Source organism: Mus caroli, chromosome 18, assembly GCF_900094665.2.
Source record: "Mus caroli chromosome 18, CAROLI_EIJ_v1.1, whole genome shotgun sequence".
NCBI lineage: Eukaryota > Metazoa > Chordata > Mammalia > Rodentia > Muridae > Mus > Mus caroli.
The window spans coordinates 21745878-21765877 of record NC_034587.1 but is presented as its reverse complement, the minus strand read 5'-3'; the positions used below and the strand labels follow the sequence as shown (position 1 = coordinate 21765877).

Below are 20000 nucleotides of genomic sequence, written 5' to 3'. Positions count from 1 at the left end.
CTACTGCCCCCACTCACCTTCTTTGTTGCAGGTCCCCTCTTCCAAAACCACCACCATCCCTGGCTTCTATGTCCAATTACCCTCTCTGTCCCCCTCCTCCTTCCCTCTAGACCTCCTCAAGACTGGTTTACATATTTAATCTTGGATTCTGGCACACTTTACCTGGAGGTGACGCCAAACACACTTCCCCACAAAACCCATATCAATGTCTCTTGCCTGGCTCCCTAACGTGCTGATCTGGGAACCCTCTGTTCCCAACACATCCTATGCCAGACTCCACAGCCTGGAGCCCCTACGAGTCCTGACAAGGGCCAGGCCTCAAGTCAGACCCTTGAAAAGACTGACTTCCAAATCTTGGAGAAGAGCCAAGGAGAAGAAGGGACACACCTACCACCCCAGGCCAGGCTGCACTCAGTACCAATCCCAGGCTGGTACACCCTCGGCCTGCAGAAACCTGGTTGTGAACATCTGTGGGCATGCTCAAGTCATCTCATTTGACAGGCCTACCTTGATTATCTGTCTTCAAAATTCCTCTCATATATGCACAATCACACTTACATACACACACACACACACACACACACACGAGCAAGGAGGGACACACAAGGAATTCATGATGGTACAGCTCCATGGAGCTTCTTTTCCAAGTCCTTCAGAGGCTGGCAATTGGCTTCCTGACTTCCTAATAAAGTGCAAAGCGCTCCATGGCCCCCTGCACTGCTCCCAGGCAGCCTAGGAAAGAGAAGTGCCCGCTCAGCTCATCCTCCACAACCCATGCCATGCCCAGGGTATCTGGCAACTCCATTTTGTGCACACATAAGTTTTCAGTGAGCCTTTATCACCTATAGTAAAAATAAGCCAATCAAGAAAAGGTAGCCTGAAGCTGTGCCTTTAACACAGGACGGGAGTGCTGCTGGGATTCCCTAGGTTGGAGGCACAATTGCATGCCCCAGTTCCTCATTACTACAATCCTAAACAGGGAGGATGGGACCCTTCAAGCATCAGAGGCAAGCTAAACATCTCATGGAAGTCAGTTCTGCCTTGAGGAAGAGACCAGATCTTCTGATATGGTAACTGCTGAACCCACCCAATTCAACTTTGCCCTAAGTATTGGGTTGTGGTGTTTTTAGACTGTGTAGCTCAAGCTGCCCTTTAACTTGCTATGTACACTAGACAACACCATGTCCTCAAACTCATGGCAATCCTTCTGTTACCCTCTCCCCAGTGTTGGGATTATAGGCATGAGTCACTAGGCTTTTCCTAACAGTTGGTAAAGCCACGGAAAACAAAATTGCTTTGTGATGTTGATGACACCTGCCACGTGCGCCAGTGCTTGTATGGCAGACAATAGTGCTTACTTAGAGTGTATACCTTAACCCATGAACACACATGTTCCTGCACGCGCGAACCTAAACTCTGGTCTCTTCTTTTCAGCCTATTCTTTGAGCCCACAAATCCATACTCAAGATGAGTGCTTTCGTGGTTCTGGTTTTAATTAAATATTTATCTAATCCTCACAATTCTGAAATAAAATACCATTCCTTTGATAAGTCACTTGTCCAAGGTCACGTAGTTTCTCAGGGGCAAGTTTGATGTCAGCGCCTGTACACTCCCATCTACCCAGTGTTGGGCTAGTCTAGGGCTCAGCCAGAGGACGGAAACACAGGTAGTTCTTGTTCAAGGATGTGAGGAAGCACAGATGCTGACACAGCCCAGTGAAGTCAGGGAGAACTGGGTCCAAATCCCAGCTCTGCCCAAGAGACCTTGGCTGAGAACCAGGACAGTGAGTGGCTAACTTCCTCATGTACTAAACGGGAGCCGGAATTCCTGTTGGCAGGTCGTGCTCTGTATAAAAGGAGGCGACAGCTGCTGAAGACCTTGTGCTCAGTGCCCATCAGGAAGTAGAAGCATTGAGTGTTTAGTTATTTCTCTACTTCTGTAAAAAAGACAATCCGTTAGAAAGCAAATTGCCTGTATCAAAGCCAGGCTTTTCCGGTCATCAGCTAGACAGATGTAGATTTGCACAGCATCTTCAGTCTCACTCTAGGTCCCTAAGAGAGCAACCAAAGCTCTTTGAATCTCTCTCCTTCTGTAAAGCAAGGATATCATGTCTCGAGGATGAATAGAATAACATGTGTTAATCATCTACATAGAAGTTGCCCTGCCTGATTTGGATACTGAGAAATGCCCTGGCTGTGACCTCCACAGCAGAGACACTTTCTGGAGTCACCATGATGCTAACTCGGCTTCGAGACAAGAACCTCAGACCTACACCTCCAAGTTTATTTCAGTTCCCTTCCCACTAGATATCACAGGACATACGTGTCCACTCAGGGGAAGTTTGCATTTTGCATTTGTCCCTATGTGACATCTCAGGCCATGCAGCATATTAAGGCAGGTGGAAACTTGTCAAGGAACCCACAGGGAGGGGAGGGGAGGAGAGGAGAGGGGAGAGGAGAGGAGAGGAGCCAAAGAAATCCATTCCAGCACACACCCATCCCCTGCAGTTTGCCCACAAGGCCCGAGACCAGCATTCCATTGCAATATCTCTACCACACAGCTAGGGAGAATTGAGAAATCTGTACACCAGCCTTAAGGAAGCATCGCCCTGCCTCTTCATTTATAAACACAAATGATAATTTCTTTATAGGCCTTTCTTCAATAATATGACAATCGATAAGCCCTTCCCAACGTCTTCCTCCGCCCTCCTGTCTCTATCACTCTGGAACTTGAAATAATGAATAACGCATGTTCCGAGGCTGGTTTTCTCAGCTCACCTTTAAATCCTAAATCAGTCCCCTGTCGTACCTAGTTTTATCTGGTTTTGACTTGGGAGGTGAACAATTTAAATACTTCCTGTTAGGTATTTCCTGTACAATAAAAATGGGCAAAATGCTCCCATGATCTTCCAAGAGCAAACCCTTTCCCCAAGTCTCTCACCACGATGTGAATAACACACGCATGTACCCCTAATCCTGAGAAGGCCACCTTTGAAAAGCAAGGCGTGGAGGAACACCCACCCTCTTTCTGAACTCCCGAGTCCTCTGGATATCAAAATACCTAGGCAAGAGACACAGTACTCTATATTTCCCAACACCAACTCTGACTGTCCCATGACAGAAATGAATCTGTCCCTCTGTGGAAACAGCCATGGGCACAGAGAGCTGGCGACCAGAGCTTGCACTGTGCTGCATGGCAGCCAGACATGTGACAACGGGAAGACTTACAAGGCAACAGAAATCATCTCACAGCACAGTGATCATCTGACCAGGGTTTTGCTTTCTGGACTTCACTGAAGGTTTTGCTGGCTGACGGTATTTTGCAGTTGAACTGCCAGGCTATGAGATGCACTGCTAGCACACCCCTTGTAATCCTAGCCGCAGGTATCCTACCAAAGGTGTCCCTCTTTAGGGGGCCAGGTTAAACATAAGTCTCTGAGCCAATATAGAGTGAGCGAACTGGTAATAGCTCCAAGGCCAAGCTCAAATTCTAGTACCCAAAATCTTAAGATCTGTACTGATAAAAAGAAACTGAGTCCTAGAGATGTAGTAAGGGGGGTCGTGAAAATCATAGGGGAGAGTTGAGCACAACTTGAAACAAAGCTTCCCAAGTGTTCTTCATCCATGAGTCCTCTCATCTGTGTCTCCCTTCCCCGGACCTCTAAGTCCCAAAGCTGACCCTGCTATATTGGAAGGTTCTCGAGCTCCGTCTCTCACGGTACCTCCTGTCTTCACTGTGCCCTGTATTCCACAGCGGGGAGGACAAAGCTCCAAGTGGGTTCTTGAGCTGCTCTTTCTACTCTTGCTACAAACTTACGACTGGGGCATTGCAAGATCTCCTCATCTGTGGAAAGATGGGCCACCTCCTCCATGGTGCCCAGCATCTCAAGATCAGAAGCTTGTACAGGGTCTGAGCCTAATGGCAGGTGTGTGAGACAGTCTGGTCCTTTTCATGCTTCCATTTGGTAGAAGGTGGACTTAAGGGTAGTTGGGCACATGTGCCAATCCAGCCTGACAGTAAGGCACCTTAGAGAGGTAGCAACCCTGCAGAGTGGGGAGAGTGATCCATCTAAGAATCTCCTCCCCCGTCCCAGGGAGCCACTCGACACATGGACATTTTGTGGGGTCTGCCACCTAGGACCTGTGACAGATTGATGGAAAACAGATGGTGTGAGGTACTTATCTGATTAACCCACAGAGCTTGTTTTTAATATAGAAAACAGAACTGCAAGAAAAACTGGGTCACGGGCTTGATGGGGTAGAAGAGGTTTAAAATAAAAGTCCCAGAGTCCCAGAAGTCTCTCTCTGCTGTGGTGATTCTGGATTCCAAACCCAACCCCACTCTATGCTGAACCTGTGGCTAGCAGGACAGTAAACACCTATTTGGAAATCAGAGCTCGAATGATCTGAGCTTCTGGGGAAGCCTGAGAGCCTGGCAACCAGACAGAAACAGGAAGTGAAGCCTCTGTTCCTTACCCCATGGTTGCTCATAGTGGAGTCTAGGAATGGAGCATAGAGGTAGCCAAGAATTCAATTTGGAGGTTACCCCGTGGGTATGTTACATGCAAGTGCCTCTGTGTGGAGATAGCATGTGGTCAGCTAGACAGCTAAGGACTGGAGACAGAACCAGCAATGGTGGTCAGTGAGCCACATGACCAAATGGCTCAGGGAATGGGGGTCTTACTGGCCTGGGGACCACATGCTTGACTTGATTTCTCCATCACATGGTGTTCATGTCAAGGACAAACAATGTTTACATAGTTCAGCTACCACCCAAGGGGCCAGATGGTCAAGCCAGACCTAATATCTTAGCACTCACAGCATTAACATATCCTCTTCACCTAACACAGAAATATCACCAGGACTGTCAGACCCAAGAGGTGCTTTTTGTTTTATTTATTTGTTTGATTACTGTTTCTTGAAACTCCTAATTTGAAGGGAAATTTCAAACCACACACCCAGCCAAGGAGTGCAGGTCATTTGTTTCAACTAACGCTCCAAAGCCTAGCACCTGACCCGCCCCTGTCTCCCACCAAAGGCAAGCTGAGAAAGGAAGCTGGAAGGTGAGTTAAACTGCAGAGGGAAGGATGGAGAGGTGGGGAGTCAGGCCAACCTAGTTAAAAGCACAGGGCGGGCAAAGGGCTTAAGGAAAATAAACAGGATTCTAAACTAAGGCTGAGGGAGAGAGGGGCTGGACTGACAGACATGTATTACAGCTCTGTCCCACCCTTTGAATCCAGAAACCCATGGCCCTGGACACAGCAGCTGTTACAGAGGGTTTGGATACTGGACAAAACCTGTGCCTTGCCTGAGTCCCAGCTACCACTCTGTAATGCAGACTCGTTCCTCTCTTCAGAGATGAAAGCTATTGCTGGTCCAGCCTCCTTTCTCATTACATTAAGACTGCATGCAGAGGTTGAGGAGTTAGCCCTGCAAGCATTGGGCCATCTGTTAAATCATCAAAACTCATTTTTAAATATTTACCTATCTTATGTGCACATGTGTTTCATCTACATGCATGTATGTTTAACATGGACATGCCTGGTACCCACAGAGCCCAGAAGAGAGTAACCAATCCCCTGGAACTGGAGTCATAGGTGCTTGTTAACCGCCATGTGGGTATTGGGAATCAAACTCCCGGTGTCTGTTAGAGCAAGTGCTCTTAGCCACTAGGCCATCTTTCTAACCCTCAGAACTCATTTCTCAAAAGTGTTAAACCTGGTAATACACACACACTAAAATTGTTACAGGCATGCCCCTTGTGCTCACTGTCAGCCAACTTGGTCTAGTTGGTGAGTTCCAGGCCAGTGAGAATACATCCTTCTCAAATTAAAACAAAATATAGTAGGTGACACCTGGGGAACAAATAAGGTTGTTCCCTGGCCTACTCACAGACAGACAAGTGTGCGTGTGACTGTGTGTTTGTGTGCACACACATACATACACACAGAGGTACCATCAGCTCACAACTGTTACAGTCCTAATACATGATGCAAATAGCTACACAGCTTTGCCTAAAGCAGCAAATTCTTAGCACTCTGTACATGGGCACCTCAGATGTTGGTGCCTCCATGGCAGGCAACCAACGACTCTCCATCTGTGGGTGAAACACCCTTCTCTCACATTTTCCTCTTTAAATGTGTTCTTTGTGCCTATGACTTGACATTCTGAGCAGTGTGACAGGTCTCATACAGACACTGGTTCTTTCAGCCAGCCTGCCAGTCTCTTCCCATGTTCCCATCTCCACACCCCAACCTCACTGTCACACAGTCTATAGGGAAATGGCAGGGACAACCTTGTGCCCAGCTGTTCTTTTGCTGCTACAAGCCCAAACAGTCTTTCTGTATCTTCAGCTGAATGTTACCCTTTAAATTCAGTGCTGCACATTTGTAGGTGTGGACCTTCTGAGCCAGGATGGACTTTTCTTAAGGAAAGATAAGGTCAATATCAGAAGAGTGAGAAACAAAGTTTCAAAGCCAAACAAAAGTGTTCAGCCAATAGAATCTACCTGTGTCAACTTAAGGATCTGTATCAGTTGTTGATGTCCCTGCTGTTACCAAATAATAGGCAACTTAAAAGAGGCTCACGGTTTGATGGGATACAGTCCATCATGGCAGGACAGGCACGGCTGCAGGTGGCTCTGTAGATGGTGGGATGCTTGTGCATATCTCATTGGGCCAGGAAGCAGGGACAGAAATTCTGGCAGTCATCTGACCACTCTCTCCACTTTTATTCTGCCCCTCCAAATGTCCTTGGGATGGGAGCACCCTTGTTTAGGACAATCTTTCTTTTCTAGTTAACGCTTTCTGGAAGCATCCTCATTGGAAGCATCCTCAGTGGAAGCATCCTCATGGGCACTCTGGTTACATCTTCCAGGTGATTTTTCTGCCAGGTTGGTGATTAAGATCAACCATCATGAGATCTCACAGGTTCCACATTTTTTCTTATTTTTGTTTGTTTGTTTGTTTGTTTGTTTGTTTTTGAGACAGTGTCTTACTACTATGTAGCTCTGACTATGGGCCTCACTATGTTAACCAGGCTGTCCTCGAACTCAGAGAAACCTACATGCATCTGCCTCCCAAGTGCTGGAATTAAAGGCATGTAGTACTATAGCTAGCCACATCCCAGACTCCATCCTGACCGCTAGCCTCTTTCAGTTGCTCATACAACTCTTTCATTCCTTGGAGTGCTTTTCTGGGTTGAAATAAGATTCCTAGCAGGATTCAAAGGAACTTTCTTTCCTATTAACCACATAATGTGCAAACTTCTCCTGTTGATCAGAGATCTCTTTTTAAGAGATCTGTACATTCATACCTAAGATGGAAACATCAATGATTTTCTCTCTTTAGGGATCGAAGCTGAGTTAAGAAGGCAAGTCATGCCCTGTACACTGTAATACATCAGGCCTTTATAGTGAAAATACACAAAAGAAAAGTCATGGCGAGAAGCATAAAGGCACAAAAGCCTTAGGCTTCTCCATACCAAACTCTCAATCTAGCCTCCTACCAAACACATCAGAACTGCTACACTATCACACAGGCCTGTCTCAGAGGTTAGCTGGGACCATCGAAGCAGAGCCCCAGTGGCCTTTGGTTTTTGTAAGGACTGCTGAGTTGTTAATCTTAAAGGCTGTACTCCATACTTATCCCCTTGGGGACAGGCTTCCAAGGTCAGCAATGGACAATTCCAAACACATGTCACCTCCAATTCATCAGCACTTGCTCTGGACTGTAAACATTCTTACACTCTATAAAAGCAGGGGTGAAGGGGAAGAAGGGTGAGGTGAAGAAAGCATAGGCTTGCCAGTATGACAGACCCTCGGGACAAAAGCTGGTCATGGGTCCTTTGCACCATGGGTACAAAGCATGGTTTCCCAGGTGCGGCATAACATGCTGAACCTCTGGCAGTTGCTGCATCCCATTCCTTCCAGGGATGAATTTGTTCTTCATGTGGCCATGAGTAGAAATGATCTCGACAGAAAAAAAAATATCTGGGACTCCCCTGCTGGAGAAGGGTCTACCCCCTTCTCTTGGTTTCCTTTGTCATTGTGTTTGTTGTTTGGTGTGGTGCTGTTTGTTATTACAACAAAGAAGTGCCACTTAATGCTGCCCTTGGTAAGGGAAAGGATGTGTTACAATGGGAAGTGACACTTTAAAAGCACAAGGCTGCATCCCACTTTCCATATGTAATCAAACAATATCACTCAAGTGGTATCTGAAGGAAGCTACTGTATATCTCACAAAAGAAGAAAATGGACCCAGCAGAAGGGTTTTCAATGCAAAGGAAACCTACTGTCTCATTTATACATCCAAACCCTCTGAGGCCTGTGGCAGCTGGTGACACAGACTGAGGGAAGCAGAAAAATCCTTCTACAGTCAGAGATGCACATGAGACCCTGTTTTCACTTGCACTCTGAGGGGTGAATACTGCTTCTTACCTATACAGAGACTCAGACACTGGAGAGACTGGTCACAACTAGAACTTCCCATGGGTCTTCTGACATGAGACACTTTAACAGCATGGTCTTATAGCTTCCCAGTTTAGTTCCCTTGAAATCAAACAAGAACTAAGGCCATCTGTGAACACTGGAATCCACCTAAGTGTTTCCAACATCCTTCGCCTTTCATAGCCGTCAGAGCACACTTGACTTAAATGTTTTTGTAATGACTAATTTTGATTCTTTTCCAAAACAGTGAATTTTCAAAACCATGACTTTCTATAGCCACAATCAGTTGATCAAATATTTAGGTACTATTTAATCAAATTACATGCTTCCAGGGCAAACTGGCATAAGGAAGGTTGAGAAAATACACACACACACACACACACACACACACACACACTAGACAATAGAGTGAAGATGTCCTAGTCACACCACATGGGTTAAGCTGGCTACTGAGGACCAGCACATTGCAGAACAAAGCATGTGTTCTACATCAGTTCTAAAAGACTGAACAATGAGAAGCCAATACCACAAAAGCTATTTAGAAAAGTTTTGTAGTTAAAATACTATAGTATAGATAATATATATTATCTATAATATAATTGTTTATATGCAAAATCTTGCTTATCTCCTGCTGGCCTTAGACTTTCAAAGTATCCAAAAATGACAATGACTTTCTGATCCCTTGTCTCTACCTCCTAGTGCTGCATAGCCCTACTTAGTTTTTAGGATGGTGGACATCTACCTCAGAGTATTTTGAGTGCTAGACAGGCACCAATTGAGCTGTATCCTTGCCAACACTTTTTCTAAAAAAATGTAGTACTTTCAGATTCGAAGCCAGATCACAGAAATAAAAGTCAACTTTCCATTGCTTTCCAGTCCCCAGGAAAAGTCAGTTCACACTTGTGTCCCAGGTCTCCTGTAGGGGTCAGCTGCATTCCAGTGTAGGATGCAGTGGTACACAGCACCCGCTGTGTGCCTGAGCTTATTCTTGGTTTGAGAGGAGAGCTGGAAGAAGTTTACACAAAGTGATTTGTCACAGGATTTTTCTTTCGGTGGGCACACTTCATACACATGGCACAAATTATCTGTTGTAACCTGGTATCTATGTGTGCACACAGTCAGTGACTACAGCTACAGATTAGACAATCAATGTTACTACAGGTCCTAGAGACCTTTGCAGGTTCCCAAACATCTTATAACCCACCCTATAACATCCTGAAGTCCCTGAGGATTTTGAGTCATCTACACAATCATTTCTGCTTTAGAGCAATACAAAAGCTGACACTTGCCAGCATTTCACACCAAAGTAAAATGACAGTAAAACTGGTCCCCTCAGTAACCAGTTGCCCATCCATCAGGGATGTGAAGGGACCAGGAAGTTTTCCTTCCCTTCCATCCATGAATCCTCTGATCCTGAGACGAACCAGCATCAGTAGCATGACTAACCTTCCCCTGATCGGAGGGAGGCCTGAAGACCACAGCAAGCCACAAATTAAAATAAATAAACTAAGCACATGTTCATGCATAGAGCTTTGTGTTCTTTCTTTTCTATGATATTAAACTCTTGCTCCCCCTTGGCTCAGTACTAGAAAGAATCCATCATTCATGTGAGGCTATCCACTGGGCATATATAACCTATTTCATCCCAATAAACCCATGACTGCAGAAAGGGCCCAGTGCCCCTCAATGACCATGGAAAAATCCATTTGAAAAGCACAAGTACCTTTGCTTACTTAGCCTATGACAGCCAATTTTAAGTCTCATATTGACTTGTCTTGGAACCTCTTGTGAAATGTAAATCTGGAGATATATATATATATAAAGCTGTTTCCAGAGAGCGGTAACCAAGAGGGAAGACCTACCCTGAATATGGGTGACATAATCCCACAGCCTGGGGTCCAGGACTCGATACAAAGGAGGATGGCAGCTGAGCACCAGCACATTGCCCTCTGCTTCCTGACGACAGGTGCAGGGTAACCGCTGCCTCACACTCATGCTGTTACGTCTTCCTCTCCAATAAGAACTGTAGTCCCTCTAACTGTAAGCCAACATAACCTTTGTACCCCAAAATTGCTTGTCAAATATTTCACTATGGCAGCATAAAAGGCATTTCAGTCTGCACGATGCATCTCCACTCTCCACTGACCCATGATTCCCTTCCAGTCCCCTGACCACACCTGGGGTCTCAGGCTCCACTTCCCCTAAAAGCAAGCTTCAAAGAGCCATACAAAGAGTTGCTTCTGCTGAATAGAGGCCCTCATGGGCGACAATCCAGGAAGAGCCTCATGAGTAGAAAGACGCCCATCAGTGACCTCAAGCTGTCTTATCTCAAGCTCTAGTCACAATCAAAGAAAGCCAGAAAGAATCAGTGCTTCAAAACTGATGGCTACAAGCGGCTCCCCTCCAAATTTCAGAAACCCGTGAGGGCTAGCCCAAGCACATAGCCAGTAAAGAAACTTTCGGTTTCTAACTGTGTCATTTCCCATTACACATGCTCACTGAGGGTAGACAGCAAGCATGCCAGCTTCAGACACCACTCACCAATGCAGGCATGGACCCTCACAGACAGCTGTGTCCTCAGAATAATGCTGTTCTTCTTTCCCCGCCTGAGAGAGACAGGAAACAAAACATAGGGGTTAGTTGGCACCCAATGACCTCTCTGTCAACACACCTACCTAAAAGAGATGCCCAGTGAGTTGGTACCCAATCTAAACAAAAAGATATCCTGAAAGAACACATCACAAGGCTTTAAGGAAACAAAAATGGAAACCTTTGCCTTTTCTGGATTAGCATGGTTTATCCCCAAGCCCACCTTTAACTCTGAACTTTCCCAGAATCTATGGATCTTGCTTGACCATTCAGGAAGATTTTTTTTTTTTTTTGGTTTTTCGAGACAGGGTTTCTCTGTATAGCCCTGGCTGTCCTGGAACTCACTCTGTAGACCAGGCTGGCCTCGAACTCAGAAATCCGCCTGCCTCTGCCTCCCAAGTGCTGGGATTAAAGGCGTGCGCCACCACGCCCGGCTCCAGGAAGATTTTTAAATCTGAGACTTTGAAGGGAAATCTGCTTGCTCATTCCCATGACTACTTTAAGTTCTTTTTTTACTTATATAGGAAAGGGGGACTGAAAACTGCACTTTTGATATCAATTCAAGGCTGTCATGGCTTCTCCTTGAATTCTTAATGGAAGATGAAATCCACCAAGGATACTTTGGGGCTATTCATTATTGACCCTGGTAGCATGTATACTCCCCACCTCACCTCAAATCTTCCTTGTCTCAGTTTCCAGGAGGAAGGACCTGGGCATCCCTGGTTCTACTCTTACTAGGTCTGTCCTAGGTAGGACCTAGGATGCAAAGATAGACTTGGCAGAAAGTGAGCAGTGGCAGATAGCATGGATCCTGAAGCAGTGTGGGTAACAAGGGCCTTGAGACTAAGGATGCCAGGAAGCCTGCAGTTGGAGGCAGATGGAGAGAGCCAACAACCCAGCAACAGGGAACAAGGCAGGTCTCTCTGTGGCTGAATCCCTTTCCCATACCCATCATTTCTGCCAGGGCCTTCCAGCATTCCAGTCTTAGGGTTGTGTGGGAAAGAGACACAGAACCCAAGCAGTGACTACATCAATTATGTGGCTTTTTTTTAATTTTGACACCAGATAAGAAGGGCCTGCGTGACTTTAAATTTATTATTAGAAAAGAAAAGGGAAAACCAATTGCATAGTCCTAAGAAATTAAGTGGTGACCGCCAGCCTAGTTGCCTATGGATGTTGTAATATAATTTTTCTTGACAATAGCATAGATTTTCTTTATCTAGTTATCTGTTTACGGATACCTAGGCTGTCTCCATTCCTTACACACTATGAATTATGCAGCAATGAACATGGATGTACAAGTGTCTTCACCAAATACTCGGAATCAAGAGATCTGTTTAAAAGATAATGTCATCACCTGCAACTCCTTTGTTTTACGCTCCTGCCTGGGTTTTTACCTGTCCAAGTACACAAGGCCCTAAAAATCTCACATTACATGGGGTTTAGGCAAAGAAGGAAGCAGCCTAGGTCTTGGAAGGAAAAATAGGGGGTCCCAGGAGAGGAGAGTTATAACCTCAATTTTGAAATCTAGCATCCTAAAAGGGCACATTAAAAGATAAGATAGGAGCTGGAGAGATGTTCAGCAGGTAAGAGCACTGTTGCTCTTGCAGAAGATCCAGGTTCTGCTCTTGGCACTCGCATGGTGGCTCACAACTGTAATTCCAGTTCCAGGGTACTTGATGCCATTTTCTGGTATCTGTGGGTCATGCACATACACACACAGTACACAGACATCTGTGAGGCAAAATGCCCAGACACATAAAAATAAATAAGTTAATCTTTAAAAAAAAAAAAGAAAAGAAAAAGATACACAAATCGAAGAAAAGTATGGCAAACTAAGTTACATAACATGCAAAATAATACCAGGTCAGGTAAGTTTATCTTATGTGGTGGTTTGATTAGAAATGGGACCCATAGGCTCATAGATAAGTGCATGGCCACCAGGGAATGGCACTATGAGGAGATGTGATTATCACGAGAAAGTGTATCACCAGGGTGGGCTTCGCGATTTCAAATGCTCGAGCCAGACCCTGTGTTACTCTTCCTGCTGCCTGTGGATCCAGATGTAGAACTCTCAGCTCCTTCTCTAGCACCATGTCTGCCTACGTATCACCACGCTTCCCACCATGACAATAATGGACAATAATGAACTGTACGCCACCCCCAATTCAATGTTTTCCTTTATAAGAGTTGCCATGGTCATGGTGTCTCTTTATAGCCACAGAAACCCTAACTAACACATCCTAAGAACCAGTTTAAGCAGTTCAATGCCACAACACATGTCTGTGATCCTCAAGTTCAAAGATGTACAAAATCACAGGAACATCTACTGTGAGCCCCTTTGACCATCCTGCCCCTCCCTCCAACATTCATACTCTAATACGGAGCTAAAGCTTGTTGTTTTTTTTTTTTTAATGTATTTCTCTATGTTTATGTTGGTGCCATTAATTCTAGAGGTTTTTTGTGTTTTTTTTTGTTTTTTGTTTTTTGTCGATCCTTTTGACTTTTTATTAAGAAATATCATGTCATTTGCTTAAAAGAATCTTTACCTCAGTGGTAGAGCATGTGAGAGGCTCTGGGTTTGATCTCCAGCACTTAAAAAACAAAAACAAGAAACAAAAACTGCTCCTGGGCATGGTAGCTGCACACCTTTAGTCCCAACACTGGCGGGGGGAGCAGAATTTGCTCTCTGAGTTCTAGTCTAGGCGGGCTACACACACACACACACACACACACACACACACACACACAAACCTTTCTTAGTTTTCCAATAAATACTGTCCTTTTTAAAAATTTACATGTATATACACCTACAAGAGTTTAAGTATAGTACATGAGTTTAAAATTTTTCCAAGGCCATAAGAGGGTGTCAGACGCTCTGGAAGTGGAGTTATAGGTGGTTGAGAGCTGCTATGTGAGCTCTGAGAACCAAGCTCTGGTCCTCTGCAAGAGCAATAAGTTCTCTTAACTGCCGATCCATCAGACATTCTTTTCTTTAATGTCATGACTACAGCTTTCAGAAGAAACTGAGTTCCTGCTATCTTTTTCCAAGAAATGGGATAGTGTATCAGCCTAGGTTAAAAAAGACAGCAGTTACAGACTGGCAAGATGGCACAGCAGATAAAGGTACTTGATTCCAAGTCCGAAGGCCTGAGTTTGATACCCAGGTCCACCCTACATTGTACAAGGAGGGAACCAATTCCTACAAGTTGTCCTTGACCTCCACATCCATGCAGTGGCACGTGTACATCCATGCTGTGTCACGTGCACAACCAGGCTGTGGCACGTGTTCATCTACCCTGTGGCAGTGTACATCCACACTGTGACTTTTGCACATCCATGCTGTGGCATGGATATTCACATGTGCATGTGCATATGTGTACACAATAAATGTAATTTCTTAAATGCTAAAAAAAAACTTCCATTAGGTTTTTTAAAAGATTTATTTATTTTATGTATATGAGTCTTCAGACATACCAGAAGAGGGCAATGAATTCCGTTATAGATGGCTGCGAGCCACTATGTGGTTGCTGGGTATTGAACTCAAGACCTCTGGAAGAGCAGTCGGTGCTCTTAACCACTGAGCCATCTCTCCAGTCTGTCCCATTAGTTCTTAATGTGTGAGGGATAGATACGCAGATACATAGAATGTTCCAGATGAAGCTCTGAGCACTTTACACAAGTTTTGTCTTCACAAAATTCCCAAGATTGACAGCACTAACCCTGTGCTAGATAAGAGAGGCTAGGAAAGTTAAGATACTTCACTGAAGTCTCACAGGGACAAAGTTACTGAGCTTAGACTCAGCCTAACCCTCATGACCTCAGGCCCTGCACGCTGCTTCTTTCCTCTATCTGCCTCACAGGAAGGTATTCCCTCTTTTATTCCCTTATTGCACAGTTTCTAGCATTGAGCAAGCTCTAGGGTATGGACCACACTGCCTGCTGCAGTAGAGAGCAACACGGAATTCCCATAGGCAGCCTCAAGCAGCTGGCCTGCCCTGCAGCCTTTACAGTCACATCTCCAACATGCATCCTTACCTAAATGGCCAGCACAGTGCCCACTACCAACCTGAGACTCGCCACTCCCCATGGCTACACAAGACAGTGTAGTCAAAATGATCCTCTCTTCTGATAAGAATACAAGTAAGGGAAGCCTCACTGGGTACTGGTCGAAATGTGAGCACAGCCAGTGTGAAAGCTCAAAAGGCCATGAATAGAATGTCCATATATCCAGCAGTAGCACTTCCAGGAATGTGCCCCGAAGAATCCAAGTCAAGGTATCAGAGAGAGGCCTGCACACCCATGCTTATAGCTACACCGTTCAAGACACCAAAGCAGTCCAGCCATGGGGCGGGGGGCTGGGGGTAGAGCCAAAGGAATGCAGGCTAGGATCAAAGGAGGGATACAGGAGAGTAACAGAAGAGGTGGCTATATCAAAGTACAGTGACTGAGTGTGCATAAACATCATAAGGCAGTCCTTTACTCTATACAATCAGCCCAGCTAATAACACTAGCATAACAGCAGCAGATGGTTGATAGATGAGAAATAAACGGAAGAAAGATAAGACCCAATAGCTGCGCTTCTCTGGAATACCCTAGCAGAGACTTCAGAGACTTCAGCATGTAACTTTACAGGGTTTCCATATCCCAACACTGAAATTGATGGAAGGATGTCACGGCCCCCCAGGAGCCTGTGAGGGGTCCTTGCTCTCTACAACCTGCATGTTGAAACACTGCCCAGATGCCACACCTGTGAGTGACTTCCCAGTTGCTGAGTCAGATGGGAATGCACAGCACTGAGACCCACGGGCAAAGGCAGTGTGTGGAGCCTGAGGCTCCAGGGACAATGGGCTTCCATGTAGCTGATGCCCAGCTTCCGAATCCCACAGCATTTCCATCCACATGGCACACCCAAAGCCATCCCTCCCCTAGTAGCAGGGAACCACCCAGAACAGACACGAGAATCAAAAAGAAATATCCAATTAATGCCCAAGTGCCAGGGACATGAGAGTCAGAGCCCTAAGCTGCCAGCAAGTCTCTGGCCTCTCAGAAAGCACAAGTTTCCCTTGTAATGCTTATGGCCTTGGGGAAAGAACTCTTCATCTGGGTCATTGAGGCTCTCAAAAACCTGTGTTTACATTCCCGGCTCTCAAGAGAACATCTTCACAAGAAGAACACAGGAAGGCCTGTCATGGTAAGAGCAGGGACTTTGTCAAGCTGTGAGAGGCACAGAGCCAGAGGCTTTGTCACATTTTTGTGGCCAACAGTGGAAATGACACCCCACACTGTCCTCCAGACACGTAAGGAAATTTAAACTACTATTTCAGTCAAGGGTAGGAGGAGGTATTTAAACATCCTGCAGAAGCAGGGACAGGCCCTTCAGCAGGTCTCCAAGGAGAACAGCTCTTGCAAGCTCCCAGTTCTGTGAGACTCACTGGGCACCCTGACTCAGGCAGAAGCAGGGAGACTCAAATGAGTCGTCTGATGGTCAAAGGATATAAAGCTGACTAAGTCTAAGTCACTCAGAGTTCAAGCTAGAGACCAAGCCACCACTCTGTTCACCTCCAGGCAAACAGATGTCTCTTCTAGTAGAGTGTGTGAAGCCAAAAACAGATGCTAAAACCTGCTGGGTGATCCCTACAAATTCCTTAACCTTCCGAGCCCAGTTCCCTCCTGTGTAAAGTGAGATACTAATGATGTCGGTCCTTCTGGTGAGGGTGTGAACTCAGGTAAGTCCAGTCGTGTGCAGAGGTCACTCCAGGCACTGATTGGCACATGGCCAAGGCTTGCTGGTGTGAGGTGGTATGCTTGCCATCCCTGGTCCCTGATCTTTCCTCCTCTTTCTACTTCCACTTTAATGCCTGCCAGCACTCCAACCCACTCTCATCTGCCTCTTCTCCTTCCTCCCACGTCATGTCCTTCCTCTTCCTCTTTCTCTTTTCTATCTCCCACATTATGGACCCCTCAAGAATCTACCATGACAGTGTCATTGATTCTCTGGTTCAATTAAAGCTCAAAGGATTTAACATGGGCACTGATGTATATCCCTCCTGGGTGTGGCCCTGGGCTCTGAGGATGGACCCTGTACCAACTTTACACTGGAAAGTACCCAGAGATACAGACTTGTTTGTAGGGTGCTTCGTGGTACATCCCCTGTTGCCAAAGCATCAAGCCTGTGTGCTTGAGCAGAAGAGACCCACCATCTTTGCAATTGCAGACCCTGCTAGGGAAGCCCTGCATCCTCCTCATTATTTGCTCATTTAAAGCGCTGCTCCTTCTCCATGAATGCAGTGGTCAGTGCCCATGGCTTTTCTATGGCCATGCACTAGCATATTTATCATTAAGCTTTAATGAAGTATTCCTGTTGCAAGTATATGATTCAATAATTTGGGGGTCTGATTATAGAGGGGATAACTAATCGCCACTGTCTAACTTTTTAATTTTGTCATTGCCCCCAAAATACCCCAAAAGAAACCCCATGACTATTATGGTCATTCCTCATTCCCACATCCAATTCCAGGACTACAAATGTACCCTCTCTGTGTTGAAGATTTTCATGTTAATTTGGCACACTTTAGAGTTTTCTAAAAGGAGAACACCTCAAGTGAAAAGAAAAGATCCAGCTGTAGGGCATTTTCTTAATTAGTGACTCATAGATCAGCCTGGCCCATTGTGGGTGGTGCCATCCCTGGGCTAGTGGTCCTGGCTTCTTAAAGCAAGCAGGTTGGGCAAGCCATGGGGAGCAAGCCAGTAAGCAGCACTCTTCTGCAGTCTCTGCATCACACAGTTTCATCACAGCAATAAAAACCCTAAGACCCTCTCTGTATAGAATTGCATTTCTGACACTTCCTGTAGATCGAACTAAGCATTGTCATTTGTGTGTCTGATTTTATTAACTTTAGTCACACGTTCTTGAGGCTCGCCTAGAACAGGATATGTATCCATATGTGTTCTGTTACCCAGTTCCTGACAAGGCTTAAAAGAAGGACCATCCCTGGCAATTTACAGTAGGAGAATTTTATCCGACGAGACACAGGCACGGCAGTGGGAGCAGCTGGCGGCACTGGCAGCAGGAGCATGAGGCTGCCTGCTCACAGCTTTGCAGACAAGAAAACAGAAAGATTGGGCTAGAAATTAAGGCTGAGGTATAAAACCCACCCCACAGCAATCCAGTTCCCCAGCTAGCCTCCCCCCACTCCCCAAAGGTTCCATGGCTGCCAAAAACAGAGCCACCAACTGAGGACCAAGTGTTCATACACACGAGCCTACGGCAGACATTGCACACCCACACTATGACATCACACTTCTCTCCTTTTGCTGGTGCTGTCCCATGGCATGCACACACCACTTGCTTTGAGCATTCCTCAGCTAATGGGCATTTGGGATTCTTCTACTTTGGGGCTATTATAAATAATAGGCCAGGGAGCATCTGTGTGCAGATTTTTACGCAGACAAATGCTTCCTCTCCAGCGGATATATCCAGAAGTAGAATTGCTGGGCTGTGTGGTTTAATTTAATGTTTAACATTTTAAGAAACCATCAGGCTGTTTTTCAAAGAGGCTGAACCACTTTACATTCTCGCCAGCAGTGCATCGGGTTTCCAGTTTCACGACTTTCCCCTCAACACATGCCACCATCTGTCACCGTGATTCTAGCCTCGCCAGTAGGTGTACAGTAGGACCTCATTGTGGTTTTGACTTGAATTCCCCAGAGACTTACAATGTTGAGCAGATTTTTACATGCTTCTTGGTCATGTATCTATTTGTCATTTACGTACCTTTTCCCCCTTTTGAAATTATTTCCTTGTTATTGAGTTTCTAGAACTCTTTATATATTCTGGATATATTTATCATATTCTGCAAGAGCTTTTACATACTCTGGATATGTTCTGAAGATGTTATCTGATATATGATTTACAAATTTTCCCATTCCACAATGCCTATCAAGTACATTTTTAAGAGGGAAACTTTTTAGTTTGTTTTATTGCCTGTTATCTCTATAGACTGTTACCTCACAGGGGGTCACAGAGACTTGATCCTTTTTTCTCTTTGATAGTTTGAGCTGTCATATTTCAGACCATGATACATTTCAGCTGGGTTTCTATGTGTGGCAAAGGCCCTTCACACTTCACAGCCCCTGCCATCTACACTTGGGTCTCCTCAAGGGTCAAAAGTCTACTTGACCCATCTCTTGGGAAATTCTGCTGCCCTCTGGTCAGCCACTCCTCCCTTCTGCTTACTCTGTCCCGGGATACTCCCCCTCTTGCCAGCCCCCCTCTCCTCCTGTTGTCATGCCTAGTGTCCTTACTCATCTAGTCTTAAGACTCTTATCCCACTTCCTGAGACAGACACTGCTGTCTACAGACCTGGTGCCCACACTTCCTTCCTGCCTTACACAAAGAGCCTGACCTAAGGTGAAGGTGGGCAGCCTCCATGGCACAGTTCTCATCCCCAACCAAGGAGTGCAAGTTGCCCGTAGAGTTTCTGGGAAGATCTTTAAATGGAAAAAAATTTAGCCAGCACCAAGATTTCTCTTCATCTAACTCATCTGAGACAGAAACCTCGGGCTATCACCAATATTCACAGAGATAAAGGGAGGGCAAGTGAGTGAGCCCATGAGATATGGTGTGACCTGAGCCTGAGTCCTAGCCACTGTGAGCTCGTGTCCCTTTCACACTCTCTGGTGTCTCGGATGCTGATGAGATAATGAACTAGAACAGCCACTCTGGTCCCAGCAATAGGCTCCTCATCTGAAGGATGCTACTGCTGTCTTACCACTCACTCCCCAAGGGCATCAGACTCTTGTTTCTTTCTTTGTTTTAAAAAAGAATGATTTACTTTAGTCTTTGAGTACACCGTAGCTGTCTTCAGATCAGATCCCATGACAGATGGTTGTAAGCCACTATGTGGTTGCTGGGAATTGAACTCGGGACCTCTAGAAGAGCAGGCAGTGGTCTTTTTTTTTTT

At 45.6% G+C, this 20000-nt stretch overlaps 1 protein-coding gene across 4 annotated transcripts in view; it reads right to left on the bottom strand.

Annotated features, from left to right (window-relative positions):
* The window catches only part of Fhod3 (formin homology 2 domain containing 3), a 416962-nt gene that overhangs the window by 344943 nt on the left and 52019 nt on the right, over positions 1-20000 (bottom strand). For all 4 annotated transcript variants that reach the window (XM_021150413.1, XM_021150415.1, XM_029472088.1 and 1 more), the window contains exon 3: positions 10987-11051. In XM_021150413.1, coding sequence (XP_021006072.1) covers positions 10987-11051 — 65 coding nt within the window. The remainder of the gene's footprint in view (positions 1-10986; positions 11052-20000) is intronic.